The sequence below is a fragment of the Oncorhynchus gorbuscha genome, linkage group LG06 (genome assembly GCF_021184085.1).
Source record: "Oncorhynchus gorbuscha isolate QuinsamMale2020 ecotype Even-year linkage group LG06, OgorEven_v1.0, whole genome shotgun sequence".
NCBI lineage: Eukaryota > Metazoa > Chordata > Actinopteri > Salmoniformes > Salmonidae > Oncorhynchus > Oncorhynchus gorbuscha.
The window spans coordinates 10,407,089-10,427,289 of NC_060178.1; the positions used below are offsets into that span (position 1 = coordinate 10,407,089).

The 20,201-nt window shown below is 43.5% G+C and overlaps 1 protein-coding gene across 1 annotated transcript in view; it reads left to right on the forward strand.

Moving 5' to 3' along the window:
- Nucleotides 1–20,201, forward strand: part of LOC124037512 (unconventional myosin-IXAa-like) — a 342,685-nt gene that overhangs the window by 176,841 nt on the left and 145,643 nt on the right. Inside the window, exons 6-8 of the mRNA XM_046352288.1 lie at nucleotides 7,415–7,468; nucleotides 11,570–11,670; nucleotides 12,271–12,397. Of these exons, the coding sequence (XP_046208244.1) occupies nucleotides 7,415–7,468; nucleotides 11,570–11,670; nucleotides 12,271–12,397 (282 nt within the window). The remainder of the gene's footprint in view (nucleotides 1–7,414; nucleotides 7,469–11,569; nucleotides 11,671–12,270; nucleotides 12,398–20,201) is intronic.

Genomic DNA, 20,201 nt, shown 5'->3' on the forward strand with positions numbered 1-20,201 from the left:
TGTTTCATGTAGCCTATAGTCTCTTTACATGTAGCCTATAGTCTCTTTACATGTAGCCTGTAGTCTCTTTACATGTAGCCTGTAGTCTCTTTACATGTAGCCTATAGTCTCTTTACATGTAGCCTGTAGTCTCTTTACATGTAGCCTATAGTCTCTTTACATGTAGCCTGTAGTCTCTTTACATGTAGCCTATAGTCTCTTTACATGTAGCCTGTAGTCTCTTTACATGTAGCCTATAGTCTCTTTACATGTAGCCTGTAGTCTCTTTACATGTAGCCTATAGTCTCTTTACATGTAGCCTGTTGTCTCTTTACATGTAGCCTATAGTCTCTTTACATGTAGCCTATAGTCTCTTTACTGTTTCATGTAGCCTATAGTCTCGTTAGATGTAGCCTATAGTCTCGTTACTGTTTCATGTAGCCTCTAGTCTCTTTACATGTAGTCTATAGTCTCTTTACTGTTTCATGTAGCCTATAGTCTCGTTACATGTAGCCTATAGTCTCTTTACTGTTTCATGTAGCCTATAGTCTCGTTAGATGTAGCCTATAGTCTCTTTACATGTAGCCTATAGTCTCTTTACTGTTTCATGTAGCCTATAGTCTCGTTAGATGTAGCCTATAGTCTCGTTACTGTTTCATGTAGCCTCTAGTCTCTTTACATGTAGCCTATAGTCTCTATACTGTTTCATGTAGCCTGTAGTCTCTTTACATGTAGCCTATAGTCTCTTTACATGTAGTCTATAGTCTCTTTACATGTAGCCTATAGTCTCTTTACATGTAGCCTATAGTCTCTTTACATGTAGCCTGTAGTCTCTTTACATGTAGCCTATAGTCTCTTTACATGTAGCCTATAGTCTCTTTACATGTAGCCTATAGTCTCTATACTGTTTCATGTAGCCTATAGTCTCTTTACATGTAGCCTATAGTCTCTTTACATGTAGCCTATAGTCTCTTTACATGTAGCCTATAGTCTCTATACTGTTTCATGTAGCCTATAGTCTCTATACTGTTTCATGTAGCCTATAGTCTCTTTACATGTAGCCTATAGTCTCTATACTGTTTCATGTAGCCTATAGTCTCTTTACATGTAGCCTATAGTCTCTATACTGTTTCATGTAGCCTATAGTCTCTTTACATGTAGCCTATAGTCTCTTTACATGTAGCCTATAGTCTCTATACTGTTTCATGTAGCCTATAGTCTCTATACTGTTTCATGTAGCCTATAGTCTCTATACTGTTTCATGTAGCCTATAGTCTCTTTACATGTAGCCTATAGTCTCTTTACATGTAGCCTGTAGTCTCTTTACATGTAGCCTATAGTCTCTTTACATGTAGCCTATAGTCTCTTTACATGTAGCCTATAGTCTCTTTACATGTAGTCTATAGTCTCTTTACATGTAGTCTATAGTCTCTTTACATGTAGCCTATAGTCTCTTTACATGTAGTCTATAGTCTCTTTACATGTAGCCTATAGTCTCTTTACATGTAGCCTATAGTCTCTTTACATGTAGCCTATAGTCTCTTTACATGTAGTCTATAGTCTCTATACTGTTTCATGTAGCCTATAGTCTCTTTACATGTAGCCTATAGTCTCTTCACATGTAGCCTATAGTCTCTATACTGTTTCATGTAGCCTATAGTCTCTTTACATGTAGCCTATAGTCTCTATACTGTTTCATGTAGCCTATAGTCTCTTTACATGTAGCCTATAGTCTCTTTACATGTAGCCTGTAGTCTCTTTACATGTAGCCTGTAGTCTCTTTACATGTAGCCTATAGTCTCTTTACATGTAGCCTGTAGTCTCTTTACATGTAGCCTATAGTCTCTTTACATGTAGCCTGTAGTCTCTTTACATGTAGCCTATAGTCTCTTTACATGTAGCCTGTAGTCTCTTTACATGTAGCCTATAGTCTCTTTACATGTAGCCTGTAGTCTCTTTACATGTAGCCTATAGTCTCTTTACATGTAGCCTGTTGTCTCTTTACATGTAGCCTATAGTCTCTTTACATGTAGCCTATAGTCTCTTTACTGTTTCATGTAGCCTATAGTCTCGTTAGATGTAGCCTATAGTCTCGTTACTGTTTCATGTAGCCTCTAGTCTCTTTACATGTAGTCTATAGTCTCTTTACTGTTTCATGTAGCCTATAGTCTCTTACATGTAGCCTATAGTCTCTTTACTGTTTCATGTAGCCTATAGTCTCGTTAGATGTAGCCTATAGTCTCTTTACATGTAGCCTATAGTCTCTTTACTGTTTCATGTAGCCTATAGTCTCGTTAGATGTAGCCTATAGTCTCGTTACTGTTTCATGTAGCCTCTAGTCTCTTTACATGTAGCCTATAGTCTCTATACTGTTTCATGTAGCCTGTAGTCTCTTTACATGTAGCCTATAGTCTCTTTACATGTAGTCTATAGTCTCTTTACATGTAGCCTATAGTCTCTTTACATGTAGCCTATAGTCTCTTTACATGTAGCCTGTAGTCTCTTTACATGTAGCCTATAGTCTCTTTACATGTAGCCTATAGTCTCTTTACATGTAGCCTATAGTCTCTATACTGTTTCATGTAGCCTATAGTCTCTTTACATGTAGCCTATAGTCTCTTTACATGTAGCCTATAGTCTCTTTACATGTAGCCTATAGTCTCTATGCTGTTTCATGTAGCCTATAGTCTCTATACTGTTTCATGTAGCCTATAGTCTCTTTACATGTAGCCTATAGTCTCTATACTGTTTCATGTAGCCTATAGTCTCTTTACATGTAGCCTATAGTCTCTATACTGTTTCATGTAGCCTATAGTCTCTTTACATGTAGCCTATAGTCTCTTTACATGTAGCCTATAGTCTCTATACTGTTTCATGTAGCCTATAGTCTCTATACTGTTTCATGTAGCCTATAGTCTCTATACTGTTTCATGTAGCCTATAGTCTCTTTACATGTAGCCTATAGTCTCTTTACATGTAGCCTATAGTCTCTTTACATGTAGCCTATAGTCTCTTTACATGTAGCCTATAGTCTCTATACTGTTTCATGTAGCCTATAGTCTCTATACTGTTTCATGTAGCCTATAGTCTCTATACTGTTTCATGTAGCCTATAGTCTCGTTACATGTAGCCTGTAGTCTCTTTACATGTAGCCTCTAGTCTTTTTACATGTAGCCTCTAGTCTCTTGACATGTATCCTATAGTCTCTATACTGTTTCATGTAGCCTATAGTCTCTTTACATGTAGCCTATAGTCTCTTTACATGTAGCCTATAGTCTCTTTACATGTAGCCTATAGTCTCTTTACATGTAGTCTATAGTCTCTATACTGTTTCATGTAGCCTATAGTCTCTTTACATGTAGCCTATAGTCTCTTTACATGTAGCCTATAGTCTCTTTACATGTAGCCTATAGTCTCTTTACATGTAGCCTATAGTCTCTTTACATGTAGCCTATAGTCTCTTTACATGTAGCCTATAGTCTCTTTACATGTAGCCTATAGTCTCTTTACATGTAGTCTATAGTCTCTATACTGTTTCATGTAGCCTATAGTCTCTTTACATGTAGCCTATAGTCTCTTCACATGTAGCCTATAGTCTCTATACTGTTTCATGTAGCCTATAGTCTCTTTACATGTAGCCTATAGTCTCTTTACATGTAGCCTATAGTCTCTTTACATGTAGCCTATAGTCTCTTTACATGTAGCCTGTAGTCTCTTTACATGTAGCCTGTAGTCTCTTTACATGTAGCCTATAGTCTCTTTACATGTAGCCTGTAGTCTCTTTACATGTAGCCTATAGTCTCTTTACATGTAGCCTGTAGTCTCTTTACATGTAGCCTATAGTCTCTTTACATGTAGCCTGTAGTCTCTTTACATGTAGCCTATAGTCTCTTTACATGTAGCCTGTAGTCTCTTTACATGTAGCCTATAGTCTCTTTACATGTAGCCTATAGTCTCTTTACATGTAGCCTATAGTCTCTTTACATGTAGCCTATAGTCTCTATACTGTTTCATGTAGCCTATAGTCTCTTTACATGTAGCCTATAGTCTCTTTACATGTAGCCTATAGTCTCTATACTGTTTCATGTAGCCTATAGTCTCTATACTGTTTCATGTAGCCTATAGTCTCTATACTGTTTCATGTAGCCTATAGTCTCTTTACATGTAGCCTATAGTCTCTTTACATGTAGCCTATAGTCTCGATACTGTTTCATGTAGCCTATAGTCTCTTTACATGTAGCCTATAGTCTCTATACTGTTTCATGTAGCCTATAGTCTCTTTACATGTAGCCTATAGTCTCTTTACATGTAGCCTATAGTCTCTATACTGTTTCATGTAGCCTATAGTCTCTATACTGTTTCATGTAGCCTATAGTCTCTATACTGTTTCATGTAGCCTATAGTCTCTTTTCATGTAGCCTATAGTCTCTTTACATGTAGCCTATAGTCTCTTTACATGTAGCCTATAGTCTCGATACTGTTTCATGTAGCCTATAGTCTCTTTACATGTAGCCTATAGTCTCTATACTGTTTCATGTAGCCTATAGTCTCTTTACATGTAGCCTATAGTCTCTTTACATGTAGCCTATAGTCTCTATACTGTTTCATGTAGCCTATAGTCTCTTTACATGTAGCCTATAGTCTCTTTACATGTAGCCTATAGTCTCTTTACATGTAGCCTATAGTCTCTATACTGTTTCATGTAGCCTATAGTCTCTTTACATGTAGCCTATAGTCTCTTTACATGTAGCCTATAGTCTCTTTACATGTAGCCTATAGTCTCTTTACATGTAGCCTATAGTCTCTATACTGTTTCATGTAGCCTATAGTCTCTATACTGTTTCATGTAGCCTATAGTCTCTTTACATGTAGCCTATAGTCTCTTTACATGTAGCCTATAGTCTCTATACTGTTTCATGTAGCCTATAGTCTCTATACTGTTTCATGTAGCCTATAGTCTCTTTACATGTAGCCTATTGTCTCATTACATGTAGCCTATAGTCTCTTTACATGTAGCCTGTAGTCTCTTTACATGTAGCCTGTAGTCTCTTTACATGTAGCCTATAGTCTCTTTACATGTAGCCTGTAGTCTCTTTACATGTAGCCTATAGTATCTTTACATGTAGCCTATAGTCTCTTTACATGTAGCCTATAGTCTCTATACTGTTTCATGTAGCCTGTAGTCTCTTTACATGTAGCCTATAGTCTCTTTACATGTAGCCTATAGTCTCTTTACATGTAGCCTATAGTCTCTTTACATGTAGCCTATAGTCTCTTTACATGTAGCCTATAGTCTCTATACTGTTTCATGTAGCCTATAGTCTCTTTACATGTAGCCTATAGTCTCTTTACATGTAGCCTATAGTCTCTTTACATGTAGCCTATAGTCTCTTTACATGTAGCCTATAGTCTCTTTACATGTAGCCTATAGTCTCTTTACATGTAGCCTCTAGTCTCTTTACATGTAGCCTGTAGTCTCTATACTGTTTCATGTAGCCTATAGTCTCTTTACTGTTTCATGTAGCCTATAGTCTCTTTACATGTAGCCTATAGTCTCTATACTGTTTCATGTAGCCTGTAGTCTCTTTACATGTAGCCTATAGTCTCTTTACATGTAGCCTATAGTCTCTTTACATGTAGCCTATAGTCTCTTTACATGTAGCCTATAGTCTCTTTACATGTAGCCTATAGTCTCTTTACATGTAGCCTCTAGTCTCTTTACATGTAGCCTCTAGTCTCTTTACATGTAGCCTGTAGTCTCTATACTGTTTCATGTAGCCTATAGTCTCTTTACATGTAGCCTATAGTCTCTTTACATGTAGCCTATAGTCTCTTTACATGTAGCCTGTAGTCTCTATACTGTTTCATGTAGCCTATAGTCTCTATACTGTTTCATGTAGCCTATAGTCTCTATACTGTTTCATGTAGCCTGTAGTCTCTATACTGTTTCATGTAGCCTATAGTCTCTATACTGTTTCATGTAGCCTATAGTCTCTATACTGTTTCATGTAGCCTATAGTCTCTATACTGTTTCATGTAGCCTATAGTCTCTTTACATGTAGCCTCTAGTCTCTATATTGTTTCATGTAGCCTCTAGTCTACTGTTTCCAACAGGAATATAATGTTGGCTGTCATGCATCATGTTATCAAACCTCTGTAGATGGTGAGAGGGCTGCTTAGACTGCAGATGGTAATGGCTAGCAGTTTAGTTGGATGTTTGTTTCTCTTCAGTAGTTTGTTAATTTATCATAAATGGAGCACTTCTCAGCACATTGGCTGTTGATTGTGTTGACCTCACATGTATAGTGTGTGTGTGTTTGTTTTGTGTGTGTGTGTGTGTGTTTGTTTTGTGTGTGTGTGTGTTTGTTTTGTGTTGTGTGTGTGTGTGTGTGTGGACATCTGCCTACTCTGACAACAGATTCACAGGACTCTGGTTAAAATCAGAGTGTTCCTTGGTTATTTTTTTGGCATCCCCAAAAACATTACAGTTTTTGTCCTCCTCTCTTCCCCCAAAACACTCCTGATCCCAACAACAACAAACCCAGCTCCAAGCCGTCTGTTACTATGCACCGCTGTTTCCATTGCGACAGCAGGAGTCTGTGTGTGGCGTGACTGGCGGTCTTGTGTGTGACCATGGCATGTGTGTTTGTGGTGTGTACAGTAGTCTCTCTATCTCTCTCTCTCTCTCTCTGTCTCTCTCTCCCTGTCTCTCTCTGTCTCTCTCTCTCTTTGTCTCTGTCTGTCTGTTCTGTCTGTCTGTCTGTCTGTCTGTCTGTCTGTCTGTCTGTCTGTCTGTCTGTCTGTCTGTCTGTCTGTCTGTCTGTCTGTCTGTCTGTCTGTCTGTCTGTCTGTCTGTCTGTCTGTCTGTCTGTCTGTCTGTCTGTCTGTCTGTCTGTCTGTCTGTCTGTCTGTCTGTCTGTCTGTCTCGCCCTCTCTGTCTGTCTGTCTCGCTCTCTCTGTCTGTCTGTCTCGCTCTCTCTGTCTGTCTGTCCTGCTCTCTCTGTCTGTCTGTCTCGCTCTCTCTCGCTCTCTCTCTGTCTGTCTCGCTCTCTCTGTCTGTCTCTCTGTCTCTCTGTTTGTCTCTCTGTCTCTCTGTTTGTCTCTCTCTCTCTCTGTCTCTCTGTTTGTCTAGGTGTGTGTGTGTGTGTCTTTATGCACATCTGTGTGTTTTGTGTAAGTTTGTGTGTTTTTAGAACAGTTTCGTCAACCTTCCCCTGTGTGTGTGTGTGTGTGTGTGTGTGTGTGTGTGTGTGTGTGTGTGTGTGTGTGTGTGTGTGTGTGTGTGTGTGTGTGTGTGTGTGTGTGTGTGTGTGTGTGTGTGTGTGTGTGTGTGTGTGTGTGTGTGTGTGTGTGTGTGTGTGTGTGTGTGGGTGCGTGCGTGTGGGTGTGTGCGTGTGTACGTACCTATGTCTAACCCCCTCTACCTTACTTCCAGATTACAAAGAAATCCCACAGATTTCACTGGGAAAATGACAATGAGAGCGAGCTGGTCAGTATAGTGTGTTTTGCTGGGTATACCTTTCTGAGTACATGTGGGGTGATTTTAGTGCTGGGTTGGTACATGTGGGGTGATTTGGTGCTGGGTTAGTACATGTGGGGGTGATTTGGTGCTGGGTTAGTACATGTGGGGGTGATTTAGTGCTGGGTTAGTACATGTGGGGGTGATTTGGTGCTGGGTTAGTACATGTGGGGGTGATTTGGTGCTGGGTTGGTACATGTGGGGTGATTTGGTGCTGGGTTGGTACATGTGGGGGTGATTTGGTGCTGGGTTGGTACATGTGGGGTGATTTGGTGCTGGGTTAGTACATGTGGGGTGATTTGGTGCTGGGTTAGTACATGTGGGGGTGATTTGGTGCTGGGTTGGTACATGTGGGGTGATTTGGTGCTGGGTTAGTACATGTGGGGTGATTTGGTGCTGGGTTAGTACATGTGGGGGTGATTTGGTGCTGGGTTGGTACATGTGGGGTGATTTGGTGCTGGGTTAGTACATGTGGGGTGATTTTAGTGCTGGGTTGGTACATGTGGGGGTGATTTGGTGCTGGGTTAGTACATGTGGGGGTGATTTGGTGCTGGGTTGGTACATGTGGGGTGATTTGGTGCTGGGTTAGTACATGTGGGGTGATTTGGTGCTGGGTTAGTACATGTGGGGTGATTTGGTGCTGGGTTAGTACATGTGGGGGTGATTTGGTGCTGGGTTAGTACATGTGGGGGTGATTTGGTGCCGGGTTAGTACATGTGGGGGTGATTTGGTGCTGGGTTGGTACATGTCATATCAAAATCAAATCAAATTTGATTGTTTAGCAGATGTTAATGTGGTTAGCAGATGGTACAGAGTATATACATATGAGATGAGTAATGTAGGGTATGTAAACTATATGAAGTGGCATTGTTTAAAGTGGCTAGTGATACATTTATTACATCCAATTTTTAATTATTAAAGTGGCCAGAGATTTGAGTCAGTGTGTTGGCAGCAGCCACTCAATGTTAGTGATGGCTGTTTAAAAGTCTGATGGCCTTGAGATAGAAGCTGTTTTTCAGTCTCTCGGTCCCAGCTTTGATGCACCTGTACTGACCTCGCCTTCTGGATGATAGCGGGGTGAATAGTCAGTGACTCGGGTGGTTGTTGTCCTTGATGATCTTTTTGGTCTTCCTGTGACATCAGGTGGAGTAGGAGTCCTGGAGGGCGGGTAGTTTGCCCCCAGTGATGTGTTGTGCAGACCTCACTACCCTCTGGAGAGCCTTACGGTTGTGAGTGGAGCAGTTGCCATACCAGGTGGTGATGCAGCCCGACAGGATGCTCTCGATTGTGCGTCTGTAAAAGTTTGTGAGTGTTTTTGGTGACGAGACAAATTTCTTCAGCCTCCTGAGGTTGAAGAGGCGCTGGTGCGCCTTCTTTACCACGCTGTTTGTGTGGGTGGACCAATTCAGTTTGTCCGTGATGTGTCGCTGTGGATATGGATAGAGGGTGCTCCCTCTGCTGTTTCCTGAAGTCCTCAATCATCTCCTTTGTTTTGTTGACGTTGAGTGTGAGGTTATTTTGCTGACCACACACTCCGAGGGCCCTCACCTCCTCCCTGTAGGCCGTCTCGTCGTTGTTGGTAATCAAGCCTACCACTGTAGTGACGTCTGCAAACTTGATGATTGAGTTGGAGGTGTGTGAGGCCACGCAGTCGTGGGTGAACAGAGAGTACAGGAGAGGGCTGAGCACGCACCCTTGTGGGGCCACAGTGTTGAGGATCAGCGGAGTGGAGATGTTGTTTCCTACCCTCACCACCTGGGGGCATCCCATCAGGAAGTCCAGGACCCAGTTGCACAGGGCGGTGTCGAGACCCACCGTCTCGAGCTTGATGACGAGTTTGGAGGGTACTATGGTGTTAAATGCTGAGCGGTAGTCGATGAACAGAATTCTTACATAGGTATTCTTCTAATCCAGATGGGTTAGGGCAGTGTCATTGAGATTGCATTGTCTGTGGACCTATTGGGGTGGAAAGAAAATTGAAGTGGGTCTAGGGTGTCAGGTAGGGTGGAGGTGATATGGTCCTTGACTAGTCTCTCAAAGCATTTCATGATGACGGAAGTGAGTGCTACGGGGCGGTAGTCATTTAGCTCAGTTACCTTAGCTTTCTTGGGAACAGGGACAATGGTGGCCCTCTTGAAGCATGTGGGAACAGCAGACTGGGATAAGGATTGATTGAATATGTCCGTAAACACACCAGCCAGCTGGTCTGCGCATGCTCTGAGGGCGCGGCTGGGGATGCCGTCTGAGCCGGCAGCCTTGCGAGTGTTAACACGTTTAAATGTTTTACTCAGGTTGGCTGCGGTGAAGGAGAGACCGCAGGTTTTGGTAGCGGGACATGTCGGTGGCACTGTATTGTCCTCAAAGCGAGCAAATAAGTTGTTTAGTTTGTCTGGGAGCAAGACATCGGGGTCCACAACGGGCTGGTTTTCTTTTTGTTGTCCGTGATTGACTGTGGGGTGATTTGGTGCTGGGTTGGTACAGGTGTGTTGATATCCTTCATTGTGTTGTTGTCTCACTGCTATTGTCTGCCCAGCCTTCACCTTTAGTGGGCTGTGTTCTGTATTGGTCACTGTGATATCTGTGGTCTAGTGGGCTGTGTTCTGTATTGGTCACTGTGATGTCTGTGGTCTAGTTAACTGTGTTCTCTATTGGTCACTGTGATGTCTTGTGTCTGTGGTCTAGTGGACTGAGTTCTGTATTGGTCACTGTGATGTCTAGTGGACTGTGTCCTGAATTGGTCACTGTGATGTCTGTGGTCTAGTGGACTGTGTTCTCTATTGGTCACTGTGATGTCTAGTGGACTGTGTTCTATATTGGTCACTGTGATGTATTGTGTCTGTGGTCTAGATGACTGTGTTCTATATTGGTCACTGTGATGTCTAGTGGACTGTGTTCTATATTGGTCACTGTGATGTCTAGTGGACTGTGTTCTATATTGGTCACTGTGATGTCTGTGATCTAGTGGACTGTGTTCTCTATTGGTCACTGTGATGTCTAGTGGACTGTGTTCTATATTGGTCACTGTGATGTCTAGTGGACTGTGTTCTATATTGGTCACTGTGATGTCTAGTGGACTGTGTTCTATATTGGTCACTGTGATGTCTAGTGGACTGTGTTCTATATTGGTCACTGTGATGTCTAGTGGACTGTGTTCTATATTGGTCACTGTGATGTTTAGTGGACTGTGTTCTATATTGGTCACTGTGATGTCTAGTGGACTGTGTTCTATATTGGTCACTGTGATGTCTAGTGGACTGTGTTCTATATTGGTCACTGTGATGTCTAGTGGACTGTGTTCTATATTGGTCACTGTGATGTCTAGTGGACTGTGTTCTATATTGGTCACTGTGATGTCTAGTGGACTGTGTTCTATATTGGTTACTGTGATGTCTAGTGGACTGTGTTCTGTATTGGTCACTGTGATGTTTAGTGGACTGTGTTCTGTATTGGTCACTGTGATGTCTAGTGGACTGTGTTCTATATTGGTCACTGTGATGTCTGTGATCTAGTGGACTGTGTTCTGTATTGGTCACTGTGATATCTGTGGTCTAGTGGGCTGTGTTCTGTATTGGTCACTGTGATGTCTGTGATCTAGTGGACTGTGTTCTGTATTGGTCACTGTGATGTCTTGTGTCTGTGGTCTAGTGAACACTCTCCTATTAGATCTACTTCATTTCAGTAAAGGTTTTGCATTTTGCAACCCTACTATTCAGTGTGTACTGTTGTACAGACTACTCTGAGTGTACAAAACATTAGGAACACCTTCCTAATATTGAGTTGCACAAACCGGTGTGACTGGTACCTTCTACCCTACCCCGTTCAATGGCCCTTCAATCTTTTGTCTTGCCTATTCATCCTCTGAATGGCCCACACACACAATCCATGTCTCAAGGCTTAACAATCCTTCAGTAACCTGTCTCCTCCCATTCATCTAAACTGATTGATGTGGATTTAACAAGTGACATCAATAAGGGATCATAGATTTCACCTGGATTCACCTGGTCAGTCTATGTCATGGAAACAGCAGGTGTTCTTAATGTTGTGTGTTGACATCAGTGCTTGTTACTCCAGCAGGACTGCTTAACAGTGGAAGGGGAGGACCTGAAGCACGACTTTGAGAGACTGCAACTAGCCATGGACATGGTGGGGTTCCTGCCTGCCACACGCAAACAGTATGTATATTACACACTCACACACACACACACACACACACACATGGCTGTCTGTCTTTCTCTCTCTATCCCACCGTCTTTCTTTTTCTCCCTCTATCCCTTAGTCGTTATGTCTCTATCTTCTCCCTGCTGTCTGAGTCTCTCCTCTCTGTCTGGTAGGATCTTCTCCCTGCTGTCTGAGTCTCTCCTCTCTGTCTGGTAGGATCTTCTCCCTGCTGTCTGAGTCTCTCCTCTCTGTCTGGTAGGATCTTCTCTCTGCTGTCTGAGTCTCTCCTCTCTGTCTGGTAGGATCTTCTCCCTGCTGTCTGAGTCTCTCCTCTCTGTCTGGTAGGATCTTCTCCCTGCTGTCTGACTCTCTCCTCTCTGTCTGGTAGGATCTTCTCCCTGGTGTCTGAATCTCTCCTCTCTGTCTGGTAGGATCTTCTCCCTGCTGTCTGACTCTCTCTCTCCCTCTCTGTCTGGTAGGATCTTCTCCCTGCTGTCTGACTCTCTCTCTCTCCTCTCTGTCTGGTAGGATCTTCTCCCTGCTGTCTGACTCTCTCCTCTCTGTCTGGTAGGATCTTCTCTCTGCTGTCTGACTCTCTCCTCTCTGTCTGGTAGGATCTTCTCCCTGCTGTCTGCTATCCTCTACCTGGGCAACATCCTCTACAAGAAGAAGACCTACAGAGATGACTCCATAGACATCTGCAACCCAGATGTGCTGCCTACCATCTCAGAGCTGCTCCAGGTGAACCTCCATGTCTATTGGTCATCCATCTATTCATTCGTTCATTTGTGAATTTATCAGTCCGTCCATCCATCCATCATCCATCCATCCATTGATTCATCCGTCCTGCCATTCATCCAATCATTCAGCATGGTTTCAGGTACGCTACGACAGTTATTAGTTTGAGGGCTGTTGTCAGGTCTGTAATGTTATTAACTTCAGTAGAGGCTTTAGTTATGGCTGAAAGAGAAACTCCATCTCTTTATAATTCCGTGACCAAGTAGAGAGGGTGTTATAATATATGTTTTTAAAAAAGGTATGTTTATTCAATTTTCCTCAGCGCAGGTTTACAGACAGACACAGAGACGTGAACACTGTACACACGGACATTCATGCTTGACATGTTGAACTATTTGGCAACTGTGAAAGAAACATGATACAGTCATTTATATCATATAGCGCACGAGCTGCAGTCGAAGTGTTGAATTCTCAGCATTTTCATGGCTCTAATGAATGAGAACAGCTGAAAGATTAGCCCGAGTATGTGACTCCCGAGTAGTTACAACAGAACGTTGTTAGTCACTCACTGTGTAGCCTGAAATGAGTTCACATGCAGCGTATCATTTGATCGTTCATCATTTTGCGACGTATTTGGTCCTTCTGTAGCTCAGTTGGTAGAGCATGGCGCTTGTAACGCCAGGGTAGTGGGTTCGATTCCCGGGACCACCCATACGTAGAATGTATGCACACATGACTGTAAGTCGCTTTGGATAAAAGCGTCTGCTAAATGGCATATATTATTATATTATTTGGCTTCTTGATGATTTTCAACACTGAGATGTTTTTTTGGAGCCCGGGATGATGCAAAGACTAGAGACCACGACTGGCAGAGTCGTGTTTAACACACAGCACGCACATAAACGTTTTTAATTGAACTATTATATGACTATCCACAACATTATTGTGTGCGTACAACCGTACTCTGTAAATACATGGTGGCCGGGTCCACATGAGCCCTGTTAGCGCCAACACAACACACTGAGCCGGTCATATTGGACCAACACGATTATACAAGGGGCTTGTTCCAGTTCTGAGGAACGTAAGTGGGAGACAGAACATCAATAGAAAGCACCGATGGCGTTGAAAGTGTGGCAGATGTGTGAACTGGACAGAACCAGAGGAAACTGGTTTCAGAACAGAAGAGGTCCGTAGAATACCTGTTTATACTTCTTCTCAGAACTTGTTTATGTCTTTATTTTTGGCTTCATCACATCGTTCTCCTTAAAGGGAGACATGTTGTACCCTGTTCACATGACTGAACTGATCCAAGCCTTTCCACGTGAAGCTGTACTGTGGCCTGGTTATACATCCACCGTGCTGAAACCATGTTGAAACCATGTTGAAACCATGTTGACACCATGCTGAAACCATGTTGAAACCATGTTGAAACCATGCTGAAGCCATGCTGAAACCATGTTGAAACCATGCTGAAACCATGTTGAAACCATGTTGAAACCATGCTGAAACCATGTTGAAACCATGTTGAAACCATGCTGAAACCATGTTGAAACCATGTTGAAACCATGTTGAAACCATGTTGAAACCATGCTGAAACCATGCTGAAACCATGCTGAAACCATGTTGCAACCATGCTGAAACCATGCTGAAACCATGTTGAAACCACGTTGAAACCATGCTGAAACCATGTTGAAACCATGTTGAAACCATGTTGAAACCACGTTGAAACCACGTTGAAACCATGTTGAAACCATGCTGAAACCATGCTGGAACCATGTTGAATTGAAACCATGTTGAAACCATGTTGAAACCATGCTGGAACCATGTTGAAACCATGTTGGAACCATGTTGGAACCATGTTGGAACCATGCTGAAACCATGCTGAAACCATGCTGAAACCATGTTGGAACCATGTTGAAACCATGCTGAAACCCTGTTGAAACCATGTTGAAACCATGCTGAAACCATGCTGAAACCATGCTGAAACCATGCTGAAACCATGTTGAAACCATGCTGCAACCATGCTGAAACCATGCTGAAACCATGTTGAAACCACGTTGAAACCATGTTGAAACCATGCTGAAACCATGCTGAAACCATGCTGAAACCATGTTGAAACCATGCTGAAACCATGCTGAAACCATGCTGAAACCACGTTGAAACCATGCTGAAACCATGTTGAAACCATGCTGAAACCATGTTGAAACCATGTTGAAACCATGCTGAAACCATGTTGAAACCATGTTGAAACCATGTTGAAACCATGTTGAAACCATGCTGAAACCATGCTGAAACCATGCTGAAACCATGCTGAAACCATGTTGCAACCATGCTGAAACCATGCTGAAACCATGTTGAAACCACGTTGAAACCATGCTGAAACCATGTTGAAACCATGTTGAAACCATGTTGAAACCACGTTGAAACCATGTTGAAACCATGCTGGAACCATGTTGAATTGAAACCATGTTGAAACCATGTTGAAACCATGCTGGAACCATGTTGAAACCATGTTGGAACCATGTTGGAACCATGCTGAAACCATGCTGAAACCATGCTGAAACCATGTTGGAACCATGTTGAAACCATGCTGAAACCCTGTTGAAACCATGTTGAAACCATGCTGAAACCATGCTGAAACCATGCTGAAACCATGCTGAAACCATGTTGAAACCATGCTGCAACCATGCTGAAACCATGTTGAAACCACGTTGAAACCATGTTGAAACCATGCTGAAACCATGCTGAAACCATGTTGAAACCATGTTGAAACCATGCTGAAACCATGCTGAAACCATGCTGAAACCATGTTGAAACCATGCTGGAACCATGTTGAAACCATGTTGGAACCATGTTGGAACCATGTTGGAACCATGTTGGAACCATGTTGAAACCATGCTGAAACCATGCTGAAACCATGTTGAATTGAAACCCTGCTGGAACAATACTGTTCAGATCAGCTTGATGGTGAGAGAAAAAGCATTGTAATTTTTTATATATTTTTTATATATATATAAAAAATTAGCCCTTTTTCTCCCCAATTTCATGGTATCCAATTATTTTAGTAGTATCTTGTCTCATCGCTACAACTCCCGTACGGGCTCGGGAGAGACGAAGGTTGAAAGTCATGCGTCCTCCGATACACAACCCAACCAAGCCGCACTGCTTCTTAACACAGAGCCATCCAACCCGGAAGCCAGCCGCACCAATATGTCGGAGGAAACACTGTGCACCTGGCAACCTTGGTTAGCGCGCACTGAGCACGGCCCGCCACAGGAGTCACTGGTGCGCGAAGAGACAAGGACATCCCTACCGACCAATACCTCCCTAACCCCGACGACGCTAGGCCAATTGTACGTCGCCCCACGGACCTCCCGGTCGCGGCCGGTTACGACAGGGCCAGAGTGTCTGATGGGTACAGCACCCTTAACCACTGCGCCACCCGGTAGGCACAGCATTGTCATTTTTTGTAGTTCCAGTACTCTGTCTCACGTTTCTATCGCAGTGCTAACAAACACACACAAGTACCTTGTAGGATTGGGCTTGCATTAGACACGCCCACAGCTCCTACACTCTGTACCCTGATTCACCTCCTAAACCACAGCTCTTACACCCTGTGCCCTGATTCACCTCCTAAACCACAGCACCTACACCCTGTGCCCTGATTCACCTCCTAAACCACAGCTCCTACACCCTGTGCCCTGCTTCACCTCCTAAACCTCCTAAACCACAGCTCATACACCCTGTGCCCTGATTCACCTCCTAAACCACAGCACCTACACCCTGTGCTCTGCTTCACCTCCTAAACCACAGCACCTACACCATGTGCCCTGATTCACCTCCAAAACCACAGCTCCTACACCCTGTGCTCTGCTTCACCTCCTAAACCACAGCACCTACACCCTGTGCCCTGCTTCACCTCCTAAACCTCCTAAACCACAGCACCTACACCCTGTGCCCTGCTTCACCTCCTAAACCTCCTAAACCACAGCACCTACATCCTGTGCCCTGATTCACCTCCTAAACCTCCTAAACCACAGCTCCTACACCCTGTGCCCTGCTTCACCTCCTAAACCTCCTAAACCACAGCTCCTACATCCTGTGCCCTGCTTCACCTCCTAAACCACAGCTCCTACACCCTGTGCTCTGATTCACCTCCTAAACCACAGCACCTACACCCTGTGCCCTGCTTCACCTCCTAAACCACAGCACCTACATCCTGTGCCCTGATTCACCTCCTAAACCTCCTAAACCACAGCTCCTACACCTTGTGTCCTGATTCACCTCCTAAACCTCCTAAACCACAGCTCCTACACCCTGTGCCCTGCTTCACCTCCTAAACCTCCTAAACCACAGCACCTACACCCTGTGCCCTGATTCACCTCCTAAACCTCCTAAACCACAGCACCTACACCCTGTGCCCTGATTCACCTCCTAAACCTCCTGAACCACAGCACCTACACCCTGTGCCCTGCTTTACCTCCTAAACCTCCTAAACCACAGCACCTACACCCTGTGCCCTGATTCACCCCTAAACCTCCTGAACCACAGCACCTACACCCTGTGCCCTGATTCACCTCCTAAACCTCCTGAACCACAGCACCTACACCCTGTGCCCTGCTCAGCTATGGACTCTAACAACACATTATAACTCTCTCAGCTATGGACTCTAAAAATACATTATAACTCTCTCAGCTATGGACTCTAACAATACATTATAACTCTCTCAGCTATGGACTCTAACAACACATCACTTCCACTGTGGTTTCTCAGCGATGGCCTCTGAGCACTAATACTGGCAGCCAACTGAGAATTTCTCTCACCATCATGTAGTATGTCATGGTCACAGGCATATTTCTGGTGAGGTGCTTTAAAGACGGAAGGAGAGCTCCATCAATTGTCATTAGCTGTTATAGGACACTGACGTTAAAACCTACATAACACTGTCATATCCATGACACAACCCCTACTTATGCACCCTGACGTTAAAACCTACATAACACTGTCATATCCATGACACAACCGCTACTTATGCACCCTGACGTTAAAACCTATGACACAACCGCTACTTATGCACCCTGACGTTAAAACCTACATAACACTGTCATATCCATGACACAACCGCTACTTATGCACCCTGACGTTAAAACCTACATAACACTGTCATATCCATGACACAACCGCTACTTATGCACACTGACGTTAAAACCTACATAACACTGTCATATCCATGACACAACCGCTACTTATGCACACTGGTGTTAAAACCTACATGTATATATATATATATATTTGTATGGGAGGGAGGGGGAATAACAATTTCCCCTCCCCCTTCTAAAAGTGCCCTTGGACAAAACAATGACCAAAGTGTCAGAAAGCCTGACAACTATGCCACGGGGTATTATGCAGAAAGGGGAACTGTTTATTTTTAATTTTTAAGGGAGTCGTTTTGTGCCACCAGTGAGGAACATGTGACCGTGTGATGTGAGAACGCACATGTTCGCCACGTGTTCCGGGTCAGTGGGAGTAGAAGCACCGCGAAGGGAAATACTGGGGTTTATCAATGCTCTGGTACTGTAGACACAGTGGCATGTTAATCAAATAAGGCAGGGTTTTCTGCCTTAAAGCTAGAATCTGCAGTTTAAACCAGTTTTGTTTTGCACGGCCCAGCCCGATAGGCCTAGAAAAGTTTGGATAGGCATTTTTTCTACTTGTTTATTACATTTATATTGCGACGCACACCATATTATTTCGTAATACAATCGTTTTATACTAGTGCATAGTACTCGGAGCAACTTCGTTAAATATACAAATAATTACCCATCCCAGCATATTCAAATAAGACGGTAACTTCAGACCAGTTGCCAACAACATAAACCTCATCTTCAGACGCACTTATCAGGCTTGGTGTTCTTGCTACTAAGAAATCAAAACCCGAGCGAAAAACAACGCCCAACGAGCTTGACGGCATTAAGTCTAGAGTATCATCCTTAACCACTGCGAGAAAGGCTGCCTCCTGCTCCACTCACTAGAGGCAGCAAGAGTGCGAAACTCACAGAATAATCCGTTATGGACCGTGGCATAAGGAAGCCAGGGCCCTAGAAGCCTCCTACCAAAAACTGAACGGTCAAAAACCCGAATCATCTCCTCTTTAAAGTTCTGGAACTTGGAGCACCAGCCCTGCCTCCCAGATAGCTGTGCCCCATTCTCGAGCCCGGCCAGTAAGGAGTGAAATGACGAAGCAACCCGAGCTAGAGTTGTGTTGGGTTGAGAGAGAACACAACTGAGTAGCAAGGTGGGTTATTAACCCTAGGTTCTGGAGGCTCGGCAGGCCAGGAAGTAACAGGTGGCACGAGACGTAGACTCTGGAACTGTCCAGAGAGGTCGGAAACCTGAGCGGCCAGGTTCTCCACGGCATGGCGAGCAGCAGACAATTCTCGATGGGCAAACAAGCCTGTATTTGATGTTACCATTTATACCAGGGCGGGCAGTAGTACTATAAAGAGGTTCCTTACCTTCAGTAGACGTATCAATAAGTCGTGACCTACATCACAAGGTGCCGACGGCGAGGCTTTGAGTTGAATACTGTGATGATATCATCACAATCCAATGGATCTGTCAGGTGACGCTCTAAAGACAGCAAACTGAAGTGGTTCAGCTGGGCCCTGGTCATTGATGTGTGAAGACGATGTTTTATCCTAGTTGTTGTTGAGAAAAGTCTCTCCACACTGCATGATGTCATTGGAAGTGTGACAATGATCCTTAACAGAGTTTATATTAGGGAAAATATCATCAGGGCAGCTGTCGAGTCCACTCATTATGGAGGAAAAGTCACTCTTTCCCATCTTCATTTTGCAACTCAACTGCTGAATAAAAACAGTGAATTCCGCAACCTCACTTGATGTTGCATAATGATCGCATGTGGTCTTCAGCTGCTCTTTAAGGCCGCAGGTTTGGGATTCTTTGGAAAAGGAGGCTGCCACTTGCATGATCCCATATGTGTCTTCTTGAGTTCAACTCAGTAATCTGTCGGTCTAGAATATTGTTCCAAAGTTGCCTCAGGTCACTGTCACTCTTGATGCTGGATGTTTTCCCTAATGACATTGTGACTGAACTTTATCAGTCTCCCCCTGAGTTCTCTCTGAATGTAGAAAAGCTGCTTTTGAGGATTTCAATTAAACCAATACAGTCCATCACAGATAATGTAGAGCTTTGTAATCCCTTGATCGCAAAATCATTAAATGTCAAAACAATTTACTAAATGTGACTAACAGGAATAAAAACGTCTTGTTCTGGATTTGTTGTAAAGAGGTCATTCTAATTTGGTTCGTCCACAAGCCTCAAATTCTGCAAGAACCTCTAAAAATTACATCTAGTGTTAACAGCACTTTACTCACAGACCCTGACTTTGAACTCCACCGTGGATCTTTCTAGATCGATACATGAGTCTAATGGGGATGCAACTCTTTCTGTACTTCTATGAATCCAGCATGTCTGTGGGATCCACTAATGAATGTGTGTAGCTGATGTATTACTGTGTCCAAAAAAAAGTACTGATTACTGACTTTTTCCGCGCTGCACAGAACCAAATTCAAACGGTGGGAGTGGCAATGCACAGAACCCTGTTGGATCGGAGGGTGAGGGCTAGGGCCATTCCCCCCCCAGAAATGTCCGGGAACTTGCATGTGCCTTGGTGGAAGAGTGGGGTAACATCTCACAGCAAGAACTGGCAAATCTGGTGCAGTGCATGAGGAGGAGATGCACTGCAGTACTTAATGCAGCTGGTGGCCACAACAGATACTGACTG